This window comes from Hoplias malabaricus, chromosome 7 (assembly GCF_029633855.1).
Source record: "Hoplias malabaricus isolate fHopMal1 chromosome 7, fHopMal1.hap1, whole genome shotgun sequence".
NCBI classification, from domain to species: Eukaryota; Metazoa; Chordata; class Actinopteri; order Characiformes; family Erythrinidae; genus Hoplias; species Hoplias malabaricus.
Window position 1 is genome coordinate 10,795,293 of NC_089806.1, and position 21,085 is coordinate 10,816,377.

Sequence of the window (21,085 nt, forward strand, 5' to 3'; positions counted from 1 at the left end):
AAGCAGTAAACTTGGGTTAACATTAAAAACAATGGACAATTATAGGGATTTTGAATGTCATTTACTCAAAAAGTATACAGTAAAGTCACTTCATATTTTATAGGTACATAGTATGGTAATCACAGAACTGATATCTGTTGGTTGTATGGACTACTTATTAGAAATAACCATATTATAAAGCGGTGAATTTGACTCGTTAAAAAAACAATGGACAATTATAGGGATTTTGAATATCATTTACTTAAAAACTATACAGTAAAATCACTTCGTATTTCATAGGTACATAGTGTGGTACACTCTGAACTGATATATGTTGTTTGTGTGGACTACTTATTAGAAATGATCATTTTATAAAGCAGTAAACTTGAGTCATCATTGAAAACAATGGAGAATTATTGTGATTTTGAATGTCATTTACTCAAAGTATACAGTAAAGTCACTTCATATTTTATAGGTACATAGTATGGTAATCACAGAACTGATATCTGTTGGTTGTGTGGACTACTTATTAGAAATGACTATATTATAAAGCAGTGAACTTGACTCGTTAAAAAACAATGGACAATTATGGGGACTTTGAATGTCTTTTACATACAAACTATACAGTAAAATCACTTCATATGTCATAGGTACATAGTATGGCAAACACTGAATTGATATATATTGGTTGTGTGGACTACTTATTCAAAATAACCATTTTATAAAGCAGTAAACTTGAGTTAACATTAAAAACAATGGAGAATTATAGGGATTTTGAATGTCATTTACATAAAAACTATACAGTAAAATCACTTCATACTTCATAGATACATAGTGTAGTAAACCCTGAACTGATATCTGTTGATTGTTTGGACTACTTACTAGAAATGACCAATATATAAACCGGTTAAATGCTGTTACTTTCTTTAAAATGAAGGGCATAAGCTCAGGTCTTCACGCGCATTGAGTATTACCGGTAAGTCACTAGTATACGCGCACTAAAATCTGACGTGCGGCTAGTTTAACCGTGTTTTCTCAAACGGCGGCTGGCTTAACCGCAGTTGCTAAAGTGAGTGGTATCACCATGGCGATACCTAAAGAGCTCTCTGAGGCCTTCAGAAAGAAGGCTATAGATGTATACGAGTCTGGGAATGAATGTAAAAACTATGTTCCGGACAGTAGAATGGCTGATTACTAAGTGGAGAACATTTAAACCACCTCCCAACACGGTCGGGTTAGACCAGGGGTCAGCAACCCGCGGCTCTTTGATCCCTCTGATGCGGCTCAGCTTTTGAAAATAATTACTGAGTATTTAATTAAAATGTGTTTTATTTTAGTTCGTTCATTTTCAAAATGTAATTCTATGAAGATTATGACGATCTTGTAACATCTAAAATATATTAACATTTAAAATATTTTGTCGCTCTTAATACACGTCACAACTTCCAACGTCCGACACCCGCCAGTGTGCGGTTTCTTGAACTTTTTGACCGTTAACTGCACGGCGCCAGTGAAATAATGACGGCACGCAGAGAGAGGACAGCGTTTTTCTTTGCTGCCAGTGGATCATTTTAGTTCCGCGTTTTTTCCCCCATTACTACAAGGACTCAAATAGACATTGAGTATTTTACTTAACCGTCAACACAACGTCTTTTTTTCGGAGTTAAAAATGTTTTTGTTGCATGCAGAAAAGTTATTTCATTTTCTCTGCAGTCGTTCATTGATATAATAAATGTAACACAGTGTAGTTTGTTTATACACAGCACAAAGGCAAAAAAAAAAACCTGTTATATACAGTGTTATTTCATGTAAAATTTCCAAAGGGTTTTGTGGCTCCCAGTGTTTTCTTTACTGTGTGAAACGGATCCAAATGGCTCTGAGTGGTAAAGGTTGCCGACCCCTGGGTTAGACCATCCCTAACAGTCACAAGAGAATTGTACACTTTCAAAGAAAAAATAATACAGAAATGTCTCGAGTGTTCCCAAAGATGTGTGCAACATATTTAATTACAATTCAAAATGTGCTTTTCATAAAATTGTGTTTATTAAATACATCCTTAATTCCAGGCCTAAACGTTATTTATCACAATAAAAAAAACAAGAATTAGACATTATAAAATGTTCACATATGCCCCAAGAACAGTCTAGGACATTTAAAGCTGCAGTGTGTAATTTTGTAGAAATCATTCATTCAGTCATTTCCTGCAAAACTTTGGAAGAATCAACAGTCCATCAATGGGCAACTCCCACTGACACACACACACACACCTATGGACACATCTGAACAGAGGAGTGCAAAGCGTTTTTATTTTTCTGCTTCTTTATATTCTATCTTAGTTTAGTTGTGTAAGCTGTAGTTGGTCGTAACATTTTATGCCATTTAACTCGCTAGCTTTTGGTAATGTGTGTGAATTTTTTCTTAATTCAAGAAATAACATAAGATGCTTAAAAGAAGCAAAAAATATCTGATAATGGAATAAGACACTTTCTGTAGATAAAATTATGTAAAGCAGGTCAAAATAAGTTAGAAATAAGTTGAATAATCTTATTATATTCTTACAGCAATTTCCAAACGAGTAACACTAGATATTTAGACTAGATTTTAGTAAATTTTACTTGCTTAGATTTCATTTTTGCAGCGCATGTGCAAATGGTAAACGTGAAGACTGCAAAACGTATGCATCACGCCAGTTTCCTAATGCTAGTAGTTAACTTTTATTTGAACCGTAAGTCTCTGACAAATGTGATAAAGATGAGCTTTTGCAGAAAGCAGAGGAAAGGATCAACAGGTCAGAAGCAGGAGAGAGGGAGAAATGCATCAGGATTTCTAGAATTTTTGGATGAGTGAGCACAACTTTCGTCTCTGGATGCTTCGGAACACCACCAGAGCTGGGGCAAGAACCTCGAAAATAAACCTTTTACATGTTTTTATTTTCATATCAAAAGACTCATCATACTCAATGTCCGGTTCCTCCAGATGTATGAGCACAGCTTTGTAAATTCCACAGACCCACATTTGATAATTAGCCACAATATCACACTTCTTCTCATCAGTGGTAATAATAAGTCGGGTCTCACCATTCTCTGGGTCTTTATACTCCCAGACGTTGTCAGTAGTGAAAAACGGGTTCTCCCTGTGTTCTACATAATTTCTGATTGAGATACAGGCAAGTACTCTTTCTACGTCCTCCTTAGTTTTGCAGTTTTTCTTTGCCCGTGCCCACCTATTAAGCTGCTCCCCAAGTCCATGTAATTTTATAAGCTTTTTGTTATTGGCCTTTTTCTTTCTTTCGACATTTTCTTTAGCTTTTGCTGAGTCATTTAATGGTGTACTACTAAAACCGGCTGCTAGGTGAGGAACTTTTGGCTTTGGAACATATGACATTTGGAATGGTTTAGCAAACTGTGTTTGGGGGCGAGGATCATCTTTCTCCTTGGTAAAATTTGGGCCATCAAGCACCTTTCCCAGGACAACTTCCTCTATCTGTGTAGAATCATCTGCTGCCACACCTAGAATGGAAGGTGATAATGGCTCTGCTGCACACGCCTCATCAGTGACTGGTTCTGTGTCCATGGCTTCCTTGAACTCTGGACATTCTTTATCCTCATGCTGCATTTGGTCAATGGCTCCATTTTGGCAAGTTTGCTTTGAATGATCAGATCCCATGTACTGTTTTTGGGAGAGCACTTCTGCGTCGTCAGGCTGTGAAAAGGGAACAGGTCGTGGTGTAAATGGCTCATTCCTAGTGCTGTATGTCTCTTGCATCTCCACGTCTTCCTCTAGTGGTGTATAAACTCCTCCTTTAGGGCTTTTGCAAAAGGCAGATTCTGTTTGCTTTAGATCATTTGACTTCTGAGTTTGTGTGTCTGTCTTGTCAAGAGAGGAAAAATAATCCTTTCCTTGAGTAGTTATTAAGTGTTCACTCTGCATGGCATCATCTGCTACCACAATGGGGGCCGGAAATGGGTGCCCTGCTGTCAATGGTGCTCTTTTAGTTTCTTGGGTGGCTTTTGAGCCCTCACTTTTTGTAGGGTCATCTGCTGCCACAGTCAGAACAGTGGATGATGATGGTGCACTTATATTCTTCAGTGGGTCCATGGCTTCCTCTAATAGTGTTCCATCTTTATCTTCATGCTGCATTTGGTCAATGGACCCATTTTTGTGTTGGTAAACTCTGAGGTCTTGCTTTTGCTCTGAAAAATCAGGTCCCCTACACTGATTTTGGGAAAGAGTTTCCAGGCCAACAAACTTTGAAACGGGACTAAAACCGATCTTATCTTCATTTTTCACGACACTATCTGTAGTATTCCATACAGAGTCAGACTGAAATGGCTCTGTTATAAATGACCCATTTCTGTCCACTGTGATGCCCTCTAGTGGTGTACAGTCCTCTCTGTCATGCTGTGTTGGTTTATATGGTTCATTCTGGGCCTGAACTGCATGGAGATCTTTTGGGAAGCTTTCTGAAAATAAGCGTGTGCTAGCATTGCTCGAGTTTAGCGAAGAGCCATATCCACTGCTGCTTAAATCATCTGGAATCTTGTCACTGAATACGTCATCATCAAGAGAGCTTTCAGGAAATGTCTCGGTCTCAGATTGGATGGGTGAGACATGATCTTTATCTTTCTCAAAGAACAACTCGATTGGAAGTTTGGGGAATTTTGCACTTTTACCGTGTTTGAAATACAACTTGAGTTGTTGGTTACAGTCAATGGCCTTAATGTCATTTGTACTTAAGTATACAACTTTTTTAAGCTTCTTGTCCTCGAGCTGTTTTTCCAGGTCCTTCATTCCATCATCATTGAGTTTACTTTTCAACTTCTGCATCAGGCGCTGGCTGATTAAAGGCCTGGAGACCCATTCTTCCAGTTTTGCAAAGGTTGGTATTGTCTTTAGATCCGCTAAGATTAAAAGAAAATTGTCGTTAATAGACTGCATGTTTAAATTAAAGTTCATATTTAAACCTGTAGAACCTTTGATATTAATGTAAATATCCAGTAATTTATTCTGTTTTAAAAGAAATAAAATACTTACAAGGCATATTATGGCCACCATCTATTTCATCCACATCTTCTACATTTGTTCTGACTCTCTTACCTGTATAAAGGGGTAAAGATTAGTAAATAAAGTTTGTTTTTTTCATAAATCACATGGAAATGTTTATTGTAAAAAATACTGAAAGCGTAACAGCTGTTAGAGTAACGTACTCGCAGGTGCTAAATCTTCTAATCACTGATTACTATGAAGTAAATTACAATCGGTGATTATTTCGCATACATTCATTTTCTGACTTCACTAAACCTACCACTGTTAGGCTCTACACGTGTCATTGTTCTTGTAGAGTAGCTGAATTATGTGCTTGCTGATAGTGGAAGCGTTTTCCAGTACCTCCCATTTCAGTATATTCCTTGTCCAATTACTAACCCTGCTTTCAATCTGGTTTTGTGAGCTTTGAGTTTGACTCTTGACTGGCCTTTCCTACTCTAACTCTTGTGTAGGCCTAGCAGTATGTCATATTTTTTCTCAGCCTTTGTCTAGGCACATGTTGCAGCATTGAGACCCTGTGTTTGCGTTGAAATATTAAACTCCACAGCTAGAAAAATCAGCTTGGATTCTGTGCTTGGGAACTGGCTCTCATTTGGATTTTGTTCTTGTTGAACATCCACGTCCTCAGTGGAGTGTAACTGCTTCTGTTTGAACTTGGGCTGGAGGCATATTAACTGCTTCTAAATTCTTCTCAGGATCAAGAACTGTTACTGTCACACTCCCCTGTCATTCACAAAACTGCAAGACTTGTTCCTGTACTAGTGGACTACAACAAGAACATAAAGATATTAATGTCAGAGGAACCATTTATTGAGAGGAGCACTTTACAGAAAATCAACCATCCATTAGTCCATTAGAACTTCACACAGCACCCAGCCCACTCTCTTCCTACCTGCAACCACTTCATTTCTGTTATCATCTGTCGCTGAACATTTAAATGCTAGTATTCTAATTTATTAACCAAAAAGTCTTTGGTGAATTTAAAAACAGTTAACATTTTATAATGTAGTGTTGCCATGGGCCATGTTTTCCTGTGGGGAACTCTGGGGGAAAAAAAGACTCCAACTGTGCTGTAATTATTGAGGTGTGTTGTGGTTGTTGTGTCGTTTGGTGTAATGTGTAGTTGTAGTGTGTAGCTGTATACTATTTCTGAGGTTTTGTGTACAGGATCAGGGGTTTTGCGAAGTTGCCTGAATGCCCACCATCCTCATACAGAAACATACAGAAAAATACTGTGGTGGTATAAAAGAAGTAAGATTTACTTGGTTTACTCTGGTCGCCATCTGTTTCATTCACAGCTTCAGTTGAGCTTCTGGGCCTCTTATCTGCTGGTAAAATAAATAGACACAGCAGGTAATGGAAGGTTCTTTTTGTTTTGTGTGTTTTTTTTTTTAATAGGAAACAAACTTGACATAAAATATTACACATATTAAAGCAACTTACTTGCTGGTTCTGCATGTCCTTTATTTTTCTTTTCTGTTTGATGTAAATGCAAAGCCGTTACTGATTTTATGCAAAACACGTGAAAATAACACTAATACAATTAAGAAATACATTATGAATTAAGAATCAAAATCAAATCAGATTTTATTTATAGCACTTTTACATCTGATGTTGTCAACAAGCAGTTGTACTGAATGTATTAGTAATTTATGACGGTTTGGATATTTTGGTTCATATTAGTTGTGTTCCTCATACTTTATCATTCATCGATGTGTTTCATGTTCTGGTCAAGTTTATGAACAGACTTACCCAAATCTTCAATGAAATGATACTCATTTTCCTTCAGCCATTTCAGCACCAGTTCATATCCTGCTGTGCAGTTCAGATAGCTATAAAGCTCACTCATTTCATCATATTTAGTTTTTTCGGCGTGAATTTTTTTTGCCATTTCACGAGTTAAAAATTTTTCTGAGATTAGAAAATCCACCAAGCTCTTCACATCTCTCACACCTTTGATAATCTCTATTCTGTATTTCTCCAGATATTCCTGGGCCTCAGATGCTGCCATGATTACTGTTGAGAACAAAATGTGTTGAGATAAACCACAAAAATACCATGCAATGCAATTCTCAGCACCGTCTTGGGTCAGAATGTCAGGTAGTCCTGAGCATTTAGGGTCTGGTAACTGAAAGTCATCTTATAACGGCACAAATACACACACATCTGACCATTACTTTCAGACGAGAACATCTGCACATCTCAAGAATATCTAAAGCTAATCTAAAGGCCACATGAAGTTTGGAGGTCTGCTGACCCTACTGTCATTTTACGTGGCCTACCATTTTGCAGCTGTTCTATTTACAGACGGTGCCTTCAGCAACTTGCAACGTCAACAGAACATCCTCCTCAGGCTCTCTAAACACTAAAATGTTTCTAACGTGTTAGCAAGGTGTTTGTCTTAATCTTCAGCTTTGACATTATATATTAAAGCTAATGAAAGTGTTATTCAGAATTTATCAACTGCTGGTAGTTATCTTTTATTTCTTTATTAAAGTCCAAATGTTGAATAGAAATGATATATTCTGACCTTGTCAGCTTCGGTGAAGTTATTCTAATATATTGAAACATGTGAAAATCGGTACAAACCAGCGCGAGTGCTCCTTTTCCTCTCAGTCTTTGTCACGTCCCGTCGTGCAGAGATGTGTTGGTGTTTACCGCGAAAACCCTCAGCCGGATGAAACCGGATCTCTCTCTGAGGGCAAGCCTGAAAAAAGGCGCGAACTCTGAGAGCAGTGTGTTGAACTTCAATAACAATAAAGAGACACATTGTAACAGTGTAAAAACGGTGTCTAAAGCCCCTTGGCAGTTTGTAGTGCATTATATATATATATATATATATATATATATACACACACAAAGGATCTGGCATCCCTTTGCCCCTTCTCCTGTACACTTCATGTCATCGGGTTTCACATATGATAACTTCACTGAAGAGGAAATGCAGAGGTCGCCCTCAGGTTTGAGGTTTTTTTTTTTTTTACCGTAACCCTAACCCTATCCTGATTCACCTACACCAGTAGATAACCAACCCCCAGAGACTTCAGCAGGAGAGAATGATAACAGAAGAGTGTAATAACACACTGTGGTAATGTTTTTGTTTAGAGCATTACAAAAGCTTCTCAACATGTTTTACAATTCAGGAAAAAAAGTAAGACACTTTCTGGTCTCTTGGCTTCTATGATCTGTGGCGAATGTTAGAACTTACCTGTGAAACGTGAGTTAGAGCCTGTGAGTTGCGTTTCCTAATAAATCTCCTTTTGTGGAGTCAACCAGTTTCACTTTGAAATCATGTATTATTACATTACACAAACGTCACAAAGAACACCTTACATTTAATTGGTTTAACAATTAAAGCTCCCCCCTTGCAGTGTGTTTTCAGTGAGGGGAACAGTATGAGGAAATGAAAGTAATTATGTTGAGAAATATGATGTGAAAGCAGGTCAAACAGCGGTGCATGAACCCTCCAGAAGGTTGTGTAAATATGGACCACAAACTCAGATTTTCCTCAATTGTACCTCATTATTTCTGTTGTTTAAGTTTATTGCCCCTGCCCCACCTCCCAGCTCTGAGGTAACTCTCTCCCTAATAATGGTGTATACAACCACATTTTCCCATGTGTTTATACTCTATTTACAGTACTAGTCATAATGAAAAATTATAATAGTACAGGCAGGTGTCTGGCATGTTATTGAAAAATAGCACTGTCTCCTCCCTCAACATCCATAGCTGGAGTGTCCTCAAGCAAATGATCTTTTCCCCAACTGCTGCCCAGACGCTGGGATGGCTTCTCACTGTTCCTGTCGTCTATCCTCACTGTCTTTAGTGAACTTGTTTGTGCTTTGGTTTGTTCATGGTCATGGAGAGGTTAAATATGCGGTAAAGCATGAATCAAAGTTCTCCATGCCCAATGACACACATCTTGCTTAGTTACAAGATAAGTTAAACAACATACTGTACTCCGGTTTCTGACTTTTCTTTTTCTTAGCCAAAGAAAACAATGGCATACATTTTCATTCCAATTTATTTGTTTTTACAGAACAAGGAGGACCAGCAAAACAAAGGGGGAGGGGCAACAAATTTTAAGATAAATAATCCAAACATGACATATGCTAACATGTGAAAATCAAATATTACAGTTAAATAAGATTTAATATCAATTTACCCTCCTTTCATTTTACAGAAAAAAAAAAAACAAACAAAATTGCCCTCTAATGTGGCCTTCATGTGTTATTCGATCAAAAGACCCAGCGAGAGGAAGAGGGTGAAACAAATGGGCTAAACTGGTCACAGTCAGCTTTGAGGATTTTAAAGTATTCATTCAATCAGCTTCAGGCTCTTTAGGTTGGTCTTTCAGACACCTCGTCCATTAAAAACAAAACACAAACAGTGCAACAATTCAAATGCACACTCACTCAAGGGCAGAGATGGGTTGGAACTAGTTGCATTTTCTCAAGTACACGTACTTAAGTAAAATACTGTTGGATTTTCTGGCGTATTTTCAGGAAAACTGAACCCCATCCACTGCTGAAAGGCCTTGAAAGAGGTTGGAGTTGAGGAGAAGGTTGAAGGCTTTGGTCAAACCCTCCACCCACACCTGAGAAGCCACTGAAGATTGGAGCGTCCAGCCTCCAATCATGCTCCAGGCTCTTTAGGAGACACAGAACTGAGCAAACGTTCTGAAGTCCAGAGACCATTTTTAAATCACTGAAACCAGTCGGGAGTAGCTCGGACAGATTAAAATCTTGGGGAGGTCCCAGAGTCTCTCTCACTGTCCATTTCCCTGTTTTATTTAGTACTAGGGCAAACAGGGACGTAGTATTCTGATAAGACTCCAGCCTTCTCCTGATTGGTTGTGGCTCAGGAACACTCCTCCCCTATTCGCTGACAGGATCGGCCCACTTTTCGCTCCAGTTTAACCATCTTCCTCACAGCCTCCTGCCGTCCACGGCCCTGGTGATCAAACACGCAGTCGTGCTGCTCCGGAAGACGGTGCCGCATGCAGAACACGTAACCTACACAAAGAGAAAGGGAGGGAAGAACAAGAGGGTGGGGGACAACGACATAGCAACACATGAGATGAAAAATGGGAAAACCTGAATATCTACCTTATTTATATAACAGAAACTTTGGCCTACTCTTGGACAAGGCTTTTATTGATTTTCTAATACAAATAACAGGGTTCAAACTTCTTGATATTGAAAAACTTGTATTAAATTTGAATTAAATCATTTTCTTTCAAACATTGTTAAAAAAATATATTTTTTGATGGAGCTAAACGGATAAAATATTGACTTAAATTAAATATGGAAATACACAAATTACAACCACAATGAAGTTGTGTAAAACAAAAAACAGAATACGATGATTTGCAAATCCTTTTCAAAATATATTCAATAGAATACACTACAAAGACAAGATATTTAATGTTCAAACCGATACATTTTTTTTTGCAAGTATTCACTTATTTTTTGAGGCCTGAAACACGTTCCAAAAGAGTTGAGACAGGGGCATGTTTACCACTGTGTTACATCACCTTTCCTGTTAACAACACTCAAATGTTTGGGAACTGAGGACACTGATTGTTGAAGCTTTGTATGCGGAATTCTTTCTCATTCTTACTTGATGTACAACTTCAGTTGCTCAACAGTCCGGGGTTTCCATTGTCGTATTTTGTGCTTCATAATGCACCACACATTTTCAATGGGAGACAGGTCTGGACTGCAGGCAGGCCGGTCTAGTACCCACACTCTTACTACGAAGCCACGCTGTTGTGACACGTGTAGAATGTGGCTTGGCATTGTCTTGCTGAAATAAGCAGGGATGTGCCTGAAAAAGACGTTGTTCAGATGGCAGCATATGTTGCTCCAAAACTTGTCTGAACCTTTCAGCATTAATGGTGCCTTCACTGATGTGCAAGTTACCCATGACCTGGTCACTAACACACCCCCATACCATCAGAGATGCTGCCTTTTGAACTTTGGGCCAAAGAGGAAAAGTCCAGATTGTTATTCGCACAGAGGACATGACGTTCATGATTTCAGAAAACAATTTGAAATGTGACTCGTCAAACCACAGGACACTTTTCCACTTTGTGTCAGTCCATCTCAGATGAGCTTGGGCCCAGAGAAGCCGCAGAGGGCCTGAGGGGGTCGAGGGTCACGGGCATTCAAAGTTGGTTTCCAGCCTTATCTCTTACTTGCAGAGATTTTCCTAGATTCTCTGAATCTTTTAATGATATTATGGAGTGTGGATAATGAAATCCCTAAATTCCTTGCAACTGTTCATTGAGAATCATTGTTCTTAAACTGTTGGACGACTTGTTCACGCAGTTGTTCACAAAGTGGTGAACCTCGCCCCATCCTTAATTGTGACCGACTGAGCCCTTCAGGGATGTGCCTTTTCTACCCAATCTTGACACTCACCTGTTTCCAAGTCACCTGTGGAATGTTCCAAGCAGGTGTTTGAGCACTCCTCAACTCTCCCAGTCTTTTGTTGCCTCTGTCCCAACTCTTTTGGAACGTGTTGCAGGCTTCAAATTCAAAATGAGTGAATATTTGCAAAAAACCCAATACATTTTATGCTTCTGAACATTAAATATATTGTCTTTGGCGTGTATTCAAATGAATAAAAGTTGAAAAGGATTTGCAAATCATCGTATTCTGTTTTTATTAATGTTTTACACAACGTCCCAACTTCATTGGAATTGGGGTTGTAAAGGAATACTGATGTTTAATGCAAAATACTATAATTAATAACTCATAAATAAGCTCATCGGTGACGGTGAAGAAGCCCATTGTAGTTCAGCAGAATTCTGGTAAACATTACACACATGCATTATCTGTGAACAAAGGCTCTTACAAAGAGTCTTATTATCAAAGCAGGCTCCAAAGGCAGAGGCCTGAGAGTGATAGTGTTTAACTTTTATTATCAACTTTGCCTTACTGGCAGACAGGTCGAGTAGGTTGTGGACATTGAGGTGGTCAGTCGTGCCTGGATGGAGGGTGACTTTGAATTAAAGCTTGCTTTGATAGCTTTAATTCTTCAAATAAATCTTGCAGCACACACCAAAATATAAGAAATGCTGTTGTTTGACCTGGGAATTTATCTTGAACGAGTAAAATGTTAAGTGAAAAATCATACGAAAATGACATGACATACCACATCGGCAAGAACCGAGCTCCTGCTGAACCAGCTCCAGTTTACACTGACAACGGAAACAACGACGACGACGACTTTGCTTCTGATCCTCTGAAGAAACCCTTGCTTTCTTCCTCACAGACTCCTCATCTTGTCAGACACACACACACAGTTAAAAACGTATGTGCTAATGAGTGAGTGAATAAATGAAATCACACAAAATGTACATCAGTGCCATAGGCACCGTTTGAGGGCTTGTGGTATACCTGAGTCACACAGACGTTTAGCAGAGGAACAGAGGGGATCTGAGTGTAATTCTCCTGAAAGTAAACAGAATGTTAGCATTGTGGGTTACAAACAATGAAAGAAACTTCAGCTATGTATCACAGAAGCCCCCACCCTCAAACATACCATTACTATAAAATACGTGACGCTTCTAAATATAAACAGGCCAGAGAACAGCAGTTCCCCAGAATCACTGACACTGCCTTTAATAATTTGTATTTAAATCTATAAAGGGTGCATCTACTGGGTGCCCCACCCCCTGCTGCAGTAACTGTCTCTACTCTTCTGGGAAAGCTTTAGACTCGATGCTAATACATTCCTTTGAAGATTTAATAACATTCAATCATAAGGGGTTGAGAGAGGTCAGGCGTTGATGTAGAACAATTAGTTCTTGATCACACACCATTCCAGCTGTATTCCATCACTCCAAAGAACAAAAACTCCAAAGATCCACTGCTCAAGGCACCGTAAGCCTCTTTGATTTCATGCTTTTCCATTGAGCTTATAAAATCTGTGCACACAACTGAATGTCGACGCCTACAACAAGTCTACATTTATTTAGTAGCTGCGCTTGACTTTTTTTTTTTAACAGTATTAAGCTTTTACTTGAAATTCAGTTAGGTTTGGTATTCGCAAAAACAAAAATCTCGAAATCTAAAATCTGTTAATTATCACAGCATTTCTGTTCATTCACACACTGCAAATGAGTAAACTAGTCTTATAAGAAAAAATAAATAATTTTCACAGTGCAATGTTCAGTCATCACATGAACCAGTTAAATATTAATTTACATTGAGGCAAACAGTGAGCTGTTAATCTATATATTCCTGGATCTTTCAGAATCCAAAGTCCTCCACACAAACAATCTTTGAAGCTTCCTGTATGAAAGGAAATAATATTGATGGTAAAAGAGCCCCCTCTGCTGGAAATATAACGAATGTACTTCAGAGGGTTGAGGGGTTCATGAAAGTTTGTCCCAAATGTGTTTGATGGGATTGAATCAGGGTCTGTGTGAGACGGTCAAGTTCTCAACACTAAATTCAACCAACAACGCCTTTGTGCCCAGGGGCATGGTCACACTGGAACAGAAAATGGTCTTCTCCAAACTGTTCCCACAAAGTTGGAAGCATACAATTGCCCTAAAGCTGAAGCACTGGTGCACAAAGGTGTATGCCAAATCCTGAAAAACAACATTTCAAGGATACCACTCACAGCTGATAGTGAAAGACCTTAGAGGGAAGAATTATTATTATTATTTTTTTTTTTAACTGAATGGTTACAAGGACGGCACGGTGGAGCAGCAGGTTAACGTCGCAGTCACACAGCTCCAGGGACCTGGAGGTTGTGGGTTCGATTCCTGCTCCGGGTGACTGTCTGTGAGGAGTGTGGTGTGTTCTCCCCGTGTCTGCGTGGGTTTCCTCCGGGTGACTGTCTGTGAGGAGTGTGGTGTGTTCTCCCCGTGTCTGCGTGGGTTTCCTCCGGGTGACTGTCTGTGAGGAGTGTGGTGTGTTCTCTCTGTGTCTGCGTGGGTTTCCTCCGGGTGACTGTCTGTGAGGAGTGTGGTGTGTTCTCCCCGTGTCTGCGTGGGTTTCCTCCGGGTGACTGTCTGTGAGGAGTGTGGTGTGTTCTACCCGTGTCTGCGTGGGTTTCCTCCGGGTGACTGTCTGTGAGGAGTTGGTGTGTTCTCTCTGTGTCTGCGTGGGTTTCCTCCGGGTGACTGTCTGAGTAGTGTGGTGTGTTCTCCCTGTGTATGCGTGGGTTTCTTCCGGGTGCTCCAATTTCCTCCCACAGTCCAAAAACACACGTTGGTAGGTGGATTGGCGACGCAAAAGTGTCCGTAGGTGTGAGTGTGTCTGCGTGTTGCCCTTTGAAGGACTGGCGCCCCCTCCAGGGTGTGTTCCCGCCTTGCGACCAAATATTCCGGGTAGGCTCTGGACCCACCGTGACCCTGAACTGGATAAGAATTACAGATAATGAATGAATGAATCAATGAATGGTTACAAATGAGGCATCCTATTACAGTACCAAACTCAGGGAGCTTTTTACAACAACACATTCACAAATGTTTTAAAAGGCAGTCTGCATGGCTAAGTGCTTGATTTTATACATACTTTTGTCCATAAATTGCATATCAAAGGGTGATGAGTGTGAACACTGCTGATGTAATAATTGATTGAGCTTGTAATGAATTAAGAAAGCTCAATTACAGACTTGTAAATAAATATCAGATGAAAAGTAAATTAAACATTTATTTCTTACTTAAGGTCTAAAAGAAACATGTTCAAATTGTTTATTTTTCTTTTTGTATTTTACAGGAGGTATCTGCAGAAGGCTGGAGTGCACAGTGTAAACCCATGCAGATACAGGGAAAACACACCAAACTGCTTACAGACAATGACCCAAAATGTGGTTTGAACCCATAACCCAGGAGCGATGAGACAACAACTCACGTTCATATTTCTCTCCGGCACGTGGCAGTGCTCTTACCTTCCTGTGAGGTGAGGTCACTTTGATCTGTGTTTGGCTCTGAGCTTTTCTGTACACTCAGTAAAGTGTGAGCTGTGCTGCTGCTGCTGCTGGGACAGTCAACATCCTGCTGTTTCTTCTGAACATCTGAAAATGCATAAGAGCAGGCTTTAAATGTTTAACTCGAAACCTGAAAATAACAGCAGCTGTTCATTCGACAGTTGGATGCTTCACAGGTTTTGTACTAAATCATGTGGGAAACCCGCTCTATGGAGTATAAACCGAATCATTCAGTAACAATGCTATCTTTTAGTTTTGCTAATATAAAGATCAAAAATCTCTTTGATAAAAATCGACTGCTTCTTTAAATCTGTATCAGTTGACCTTTAAGTAAGAGTTATAAATATTATCCTCACAAACTTCAGTCATATATTTGTCCTGACCTCCCGCCTTGATGCCCTCTTGATTTAAGGGACACTGACCTATGTATCAGTGCCATGGCCTAATGCTTAGAGAAGCTGGGATGGGACTGGAAATACTTCCTCAATCAACAGTTTTGCAAAGAGAAGAGTAACAGTGGACAGGAAGAAACTTACCGGCAAAACATTTTGAGCACAAGTTCATTGTTTTGCTGGATCTAAGGACAAACAGAAACAAACAAACCCCACAAATTTAAAAGAAATCTTCAAGAATTCATTCTCTGTTTAAATGAGTTCCTCAAACTCAGTGTAGAATATATACGTTAATAAGCAAGATACAAAAATAGATGTAAAATACATTTAAAAAAAGATTAAAATGGTCAGATAGGCTCCTGAATCAAACCTGTAATTTGCTTTAAAAATAATCTAAATTTGAGTCCATTAAAACACACAAAGCTACAATTAGTCTCCCCAAGGAACCAGAACCTTTAGAGTTTAATGAAGGTAAACGCTAACAGACAGTTAATACATGACATGGTAATGAACACTGAGCTCTCAACATTGTCTTAAAACAAATTGTGACAACTTATAAATAAATGAATAAAGACTTAGACATCTATTATTCCTAGTCCACAGCAATAAAATGAGGAGAAATGTATTATTTATTATACATACTAATTCAAAAGCTAATATTACTTTATCCACCCGCTTGGCTAACAGGCCGAGGAGGAGTACCAGGGCCAGGATTACTCATTTAATGCTGAGGACTATCCAATATGACTTTCCCCATGCTCATTACCCATTTACTGTGTGGCTATCCTGGAAACTCTTGCTTTGAGAAACACCCCCCTGGTCTTTAATCTTATCAGTGGAAAATAAACACTGAGCGAATGTAAAGAGAGCTGACTAATGCCTCTCAGTTTCTCCAGGTGCTTTTCAGTGACCATAGGTAAAGGACATCTGAAACACGTGACCGAAAACAAAAAACAGCCACGTGCGCATTTGGCCACAGTCCTGAGCTATTTATGAACGATAAGCCTCACATGTTAATGTATGATATGATAAACATACATGCTATCAGTCAGAAACTCTTAAGACGTCCTAGACATTCCTTCGAGTGCACACAAGAATATCTACTTAAGATGCTGAGGTAACTGCACGAGCCAAAGTTCAACAACGTCCACTGCTTAATGTGGATTGTAGTGTAGCAGTGGAACTGTGTAGTGATGGGGCTCCATCAAATACCTCTGGGTCGATTGGAGAGGTGATGTGATCCAGAACTAAATTATACAACATACAACCACGTAAAGCCTGCTCTGGTAGCTGCCATTAAATTCTCTCAGACAACCTTCCCACAGCTGGTACAAAGCCTTCTCAGAAGAGTAGAGGCTGTTACCGATGTGAGGACTCCTGATTAAAATATTCATTTCAAAATAACTATTGAATAAACACTTCTATAAAATCTGACTTACCAAAGAAATGTACTTAACCTAGTTGGTGTGGTGTGTGTATATAAATAAAATGTATATCATCACCACTCTACCAACCCCTCACTGTTTGTCAGAGAGAGATGTTCTGGGAAAGCATTAGAATTGTGCAGAACTGGGTAAAAGGATTAAGCCCAGGCCTAGTCACGTAACACAGAAAGACCATTATTTTTTTATTAAAAAAAAAGAAAAACACATCATATAATGTAATAAAATCATTTTTACAAGTAGCTTGACTGCACAGCACCACTATTGGTGTAGCCTTTACAAAATATTAGTGGTGTAAAATATGGTTACTGAACATAAAAGTGAATAAATAAAGATACTGTGACAGAGCACACAGAGGGCCTTTTCCTTTTAGAGCTCAGACGTCATTATATCTCATGATAGATATTGCCTCCAAACAAATTTGGCCCAAAAAAATAAATACAATTTAATAAATTAAAATAATAAATAAAACACCCAACAGTGAAGCAGACAAGTGCCTCTGAGGACAAACTACTGAAGAACCATAACAGACCTAAAGGAATCAGGGCTGCTCCTACAACACGGAAAGTCCTTCCTTTGAGAATTCACAAAAACAGATGTTTATTCAGGTGCTGACACGTCTAACCTCAACATATCATGTTTTCTCCGATGGTTGTACATCTGTTTATTTAAGGATATAAACTACTGGAGAGGCATAACACAACAACCGACTAGAATATGTTCGAAGAACTGCACATAGCTTCAAACCCCTCTTCTTAAAATGTGTTTATCCAGCCATAAAACCCTAATTCCAATCCAAAGATGATATCCTAGTAATGCCTCTATGGCCAAGTCTCATTCATTAAATGCAAGGCAGACAATAAAAATGTATGTAAATACACTCAATTCCATAAGCAGCACAAGAATGATGGTTCTAGATGAAAATAACGGATTTCTATCAGAAGAGGGCATGAACTGACTAAAATTAGGCCATGTATCATATTCTAGACGCTATTTTTAATAAGAATAGCTCTCTCCTAAGGCTGTACTCGTTACACATTCACCTCTCATTTATCTATCATGTCTCTTTCAGGGTCATTTTCACTGGTCAATGAATAATACAGCTGCAAACAGCTAAATTCAACACAGCAGAAAGAGGTAATCCCTTTACAGGTCACTAAACAGAGCATAGTGACCTCTTATCATAACACTAATAGAAAACAAAGCAACACTCATTTTGGTTTCAGAGAAGGAAGGAAATACTGAATATATGGAAATAACAACCTCATTTCACTAATATCAACAGAAGAACAGAATCCAGAAAAGGTCTCAGTTACATAAGTAAAGGTCTCTTAACATAAGACGGGACACTGAAAAGACCAACCATGTAAAACTCTATCGTTGTTTCTAACAGAAACAGTAGGCAATAGATCTCGCTAAAATCTCTGTTCATGTTGAGAATCATTAAAGGTACAACACACAAGAACATCTCCATTACAGGTTTGTTATTACCATAAAAACACCACATCCAGCTCAGTAAACATTCAGGATTGTCACTGCAAGCAGGTCAACACCAAGGCTCTCGTTTGTTTATGTCAACTTATAACTAAAATAAAAGTCCAAACTAAAACTAATAGCTTTTACAGTAACCGAGGCACATACAGCTGTCAAATCACTAACATTTTTAGTACGTTTATATTAACATTTATTTTCAGTTTCAGCCCACAGTGTCTTTAATTTCAGTTTCAGACAGATTTTCATTTCTGTGAAACCCGTCTTAAAAAACCAAACTTTGATTATTCACCAAACTTTAATTTGAACATGGATTTAATGTGAAGATTCTACACAGTGCAGAGCGTGCTACAGAGACCTGTAAACTATTTTTAAGTAGAATTAAACAAGCCCTGTCAGTAAATAAATAATAATTAATAAAATATATCCCAAAAACATCCAAATGTTGCTTGATTTCAACTGGGGAAAAAGATTTAATGCAGATTTCTGCAGCTTAGACTGAAGAACACCTGTCCTACTCTATTCAGATATGCCGAGAAATCGGATTTGAGCTGCCAGTCCAAGTATGAGCCTGCAGAGAGGAGAAAACAGTGTGTCCGGCATTAGCAGATGTCCAGACCTTTCAGGGAAGTGCCATTAAGGAGAAAAACAGTTCCTCAGGCTCTGGATGACTGAAAACAGGTGCTGACTCCAAACACCTGAAACTGAGCCTTAATTTGCACTACATTTTAGAGTTGGACAAGAGATTTCCACAGTATGGTGTTCGCATTATAACAAATAGGAATTATGGGACAAAAACACTGACCAAAGAATGTACATTACAAGGTTAAAGATATTAATAGGCAACACTGGCAGTACCACATTAATGCAGTCCAAACTCAGCTGGTCTAACATGTTTCTGATAGATATCTCTGGTGTTAACAAAAACAGTACCAATACTGCACTAAGAGTAATAAAACAAACTCTGCTCTTTTTAGTGAAATGTGCTGTTAGTCATTCTTTAAAATTCCTCCACCAGTACATGATTAAACCCCTAAAATTCACTGTTCATCAAAAATGTATACTTTTTTTAATCCTCTAATGTTTTTCCATAACTCTGCACCTTCTAATAAAGTCAGTACATAATAAACTATGATGATGCAATTTGTTCCCAATTCTCCCCACTCTCCATATCTCTACAATGCCCCAGCAGCTCAAAGGCCCCACCCCACAGGTTGACAGGATTGGTTCCTTAGGTTTATGATGCAAAAAACCCATGCCGTTTAAATCCACCCTTTTGCAACTCTCTTCCAGTTCAATGTCACAGTGGAAATGTTCATACATGACGCTGTTCTCTTGCTCATGATACACCACCTAGCACAAATTATGTCCATTCAGCAACCAGAAAACCACAAAATATATCATACATTACTCTACTGTTCACTTACAGGAAAGAATACAGCAAGTAGTAATAGGATGATATATATATATATATATATACACACACACACACACACACAATTGTCACTAGACTTTGAAGAAAATGTTATAGTCAAGTGTGTAGTCACATTTTATCTAGAACAATTAACAGAACATATCTATGCTGTTCAACTAGGGATATGAATCTTTATCAGTGTCTGCATATGAGATGGTTCATGAGAAAATCGCTTAAATTGATGATATTCAAGGTTCAGTGTAGTTACAGTGGGCTGGGGCATGCTAGGACATTGCTTTTAAGAGCCTTAGGCGGGCTTTAATAATACTTAAGTTATTTATAAAGAACAACCACATTTTGACTTGTGAATGACACTTTGCTTTTGCTTTAAAACGCCTTCTATTTTTACTTCGCTGACATTTATAAATACAATAGCAGCTGTTATCTCCCCAACCCCCACCCGGCCACGACGACACTGAAGATTTAGTGACCATTTCAGGCCGCAGTTCACATTTTAAAACATGTAAAAACTCTTAAAAATAGAAAGGAACTCACCCCCAGAATCCGCAGCGACACCTGGGCGGCAAATGGGGTGCTTTACTGCTCTCACTGTCCCCCATAGAGCCACGCAAGACCGAGGACTGAACTAAGGCCTACTGCTTAAACACGGTCAAATAACACTAGGTAACCGCAGATATCTACGCGAAATGTTTATTTAACCCCCCGACCAACAAAACCAGCGCAAAGTGGAAAATATATTCCCTTATAAAGCCAGAAGATGGGCGACCGGATTTTGTGTCACAGACCGAGGACCAGTTACTGAAATCAAAGCCATCAGCTGGACGGGATATACCTCCGACTAGCGGAAAAGGGTGGTCCAAATTATTAAAGGCGAAAAATAGGTAAATGGGGGCAGTACAAATAATTTAATATCACTAGATTTGAAAGAAACCTGTAGCGAGTAATAAAATGGACGACTACTCATAGTAACTTGGATTTAATTGTATTACATCAATTCCACAAATCAGACAAATACCCCCATGTGTGAATGGAAGCGTCCACATCAGTTTTCAGTGGTACAAAGCTCGTTTAAAGGGCTGGAGCGTTAAGAGATGGGCGATACCACCGATCGTTTTCGATTCGATACTAAATCATATCAAGTTTGTATTCCCATATTAGTCATAATTGACAAGAAAGAAAATAATACTTAAAATGATGTACCTTTGTCCATGTAATTTTTAAAAAGTTTATCAAAGGGAAAATAACATTATTTTAATTAATTTGCTGTAATTACTTAATTTATTCAGGGTCAGTGAAGCATCACAATGATTTTGAAATTGTATTTTTAAGGTAAATATATTTTATATATA

At 38.7% G+C, this 21,085-nt stretch overlaps 2 protein-coding genes across 2 annotated transcripts; both read right to left on the reverse strand.

The window, feature by feature from the left end:
* Positions 1-2,023: 2,023 nt before the first annotated feature.
* LOC136702214 (uncharacterized) lies at positions 2,024-8,273 on the reverse strand. The gene is made up of 8 exons (XM_066677171.1): positions 8,234-8,273; positions 7,615-7,732; positions 6,979-7,041; positions 6,778-6,837; positions 6,469-6,501; positions 6,288-6,353; positions 5,014-5,076; positions 2,024-4,880 (listed from the first exon to the last, which is right to left on the reverse strand). The coding sequence occupies exons 3-8, from the start codon at positions 7,034-7,036 to the stop codon at positions 2,806-2,808; spliced, it is 2,355 nt and encodes a 784-aa protein (XP_066533268.1). The 5' UTR covers positions 7,037-7,041; positions 7,615-7,732; positions 8,234-8,273; the 3' UTR covers positions 2,024-2,805.
* Positions 8,274-9,043: 770 nt separating this feature from the next.
* LOC136702031 (AN1-type zinc finger protein 3 homolog) lies at positions 9,044-20,562 on the reverse strand. The gene is made up of 6 exons (XM_066676850.1): positions 20,271-20,562; positions 15,513-15,553; positions 14,938-15,063; positions 12,432-12,485; positions 12,187-12,315; positions 9,044-10,040 (listed from the first exon to the last, which is right to left on the reverse strand). Exons 1-6 carry the CDS (start codon positions 20,333-20,335, stop codon positions 9,886-9,888), a joined length of 570 nt encoding a protein of 189 aa, XP_066532947.1. The 5' UTR covers positions 20,336-20,562; the 3' UTR covers positions 9,044-9,885.
* Positions 20,563-21,085: the final 523 nt, after the last annotated feature.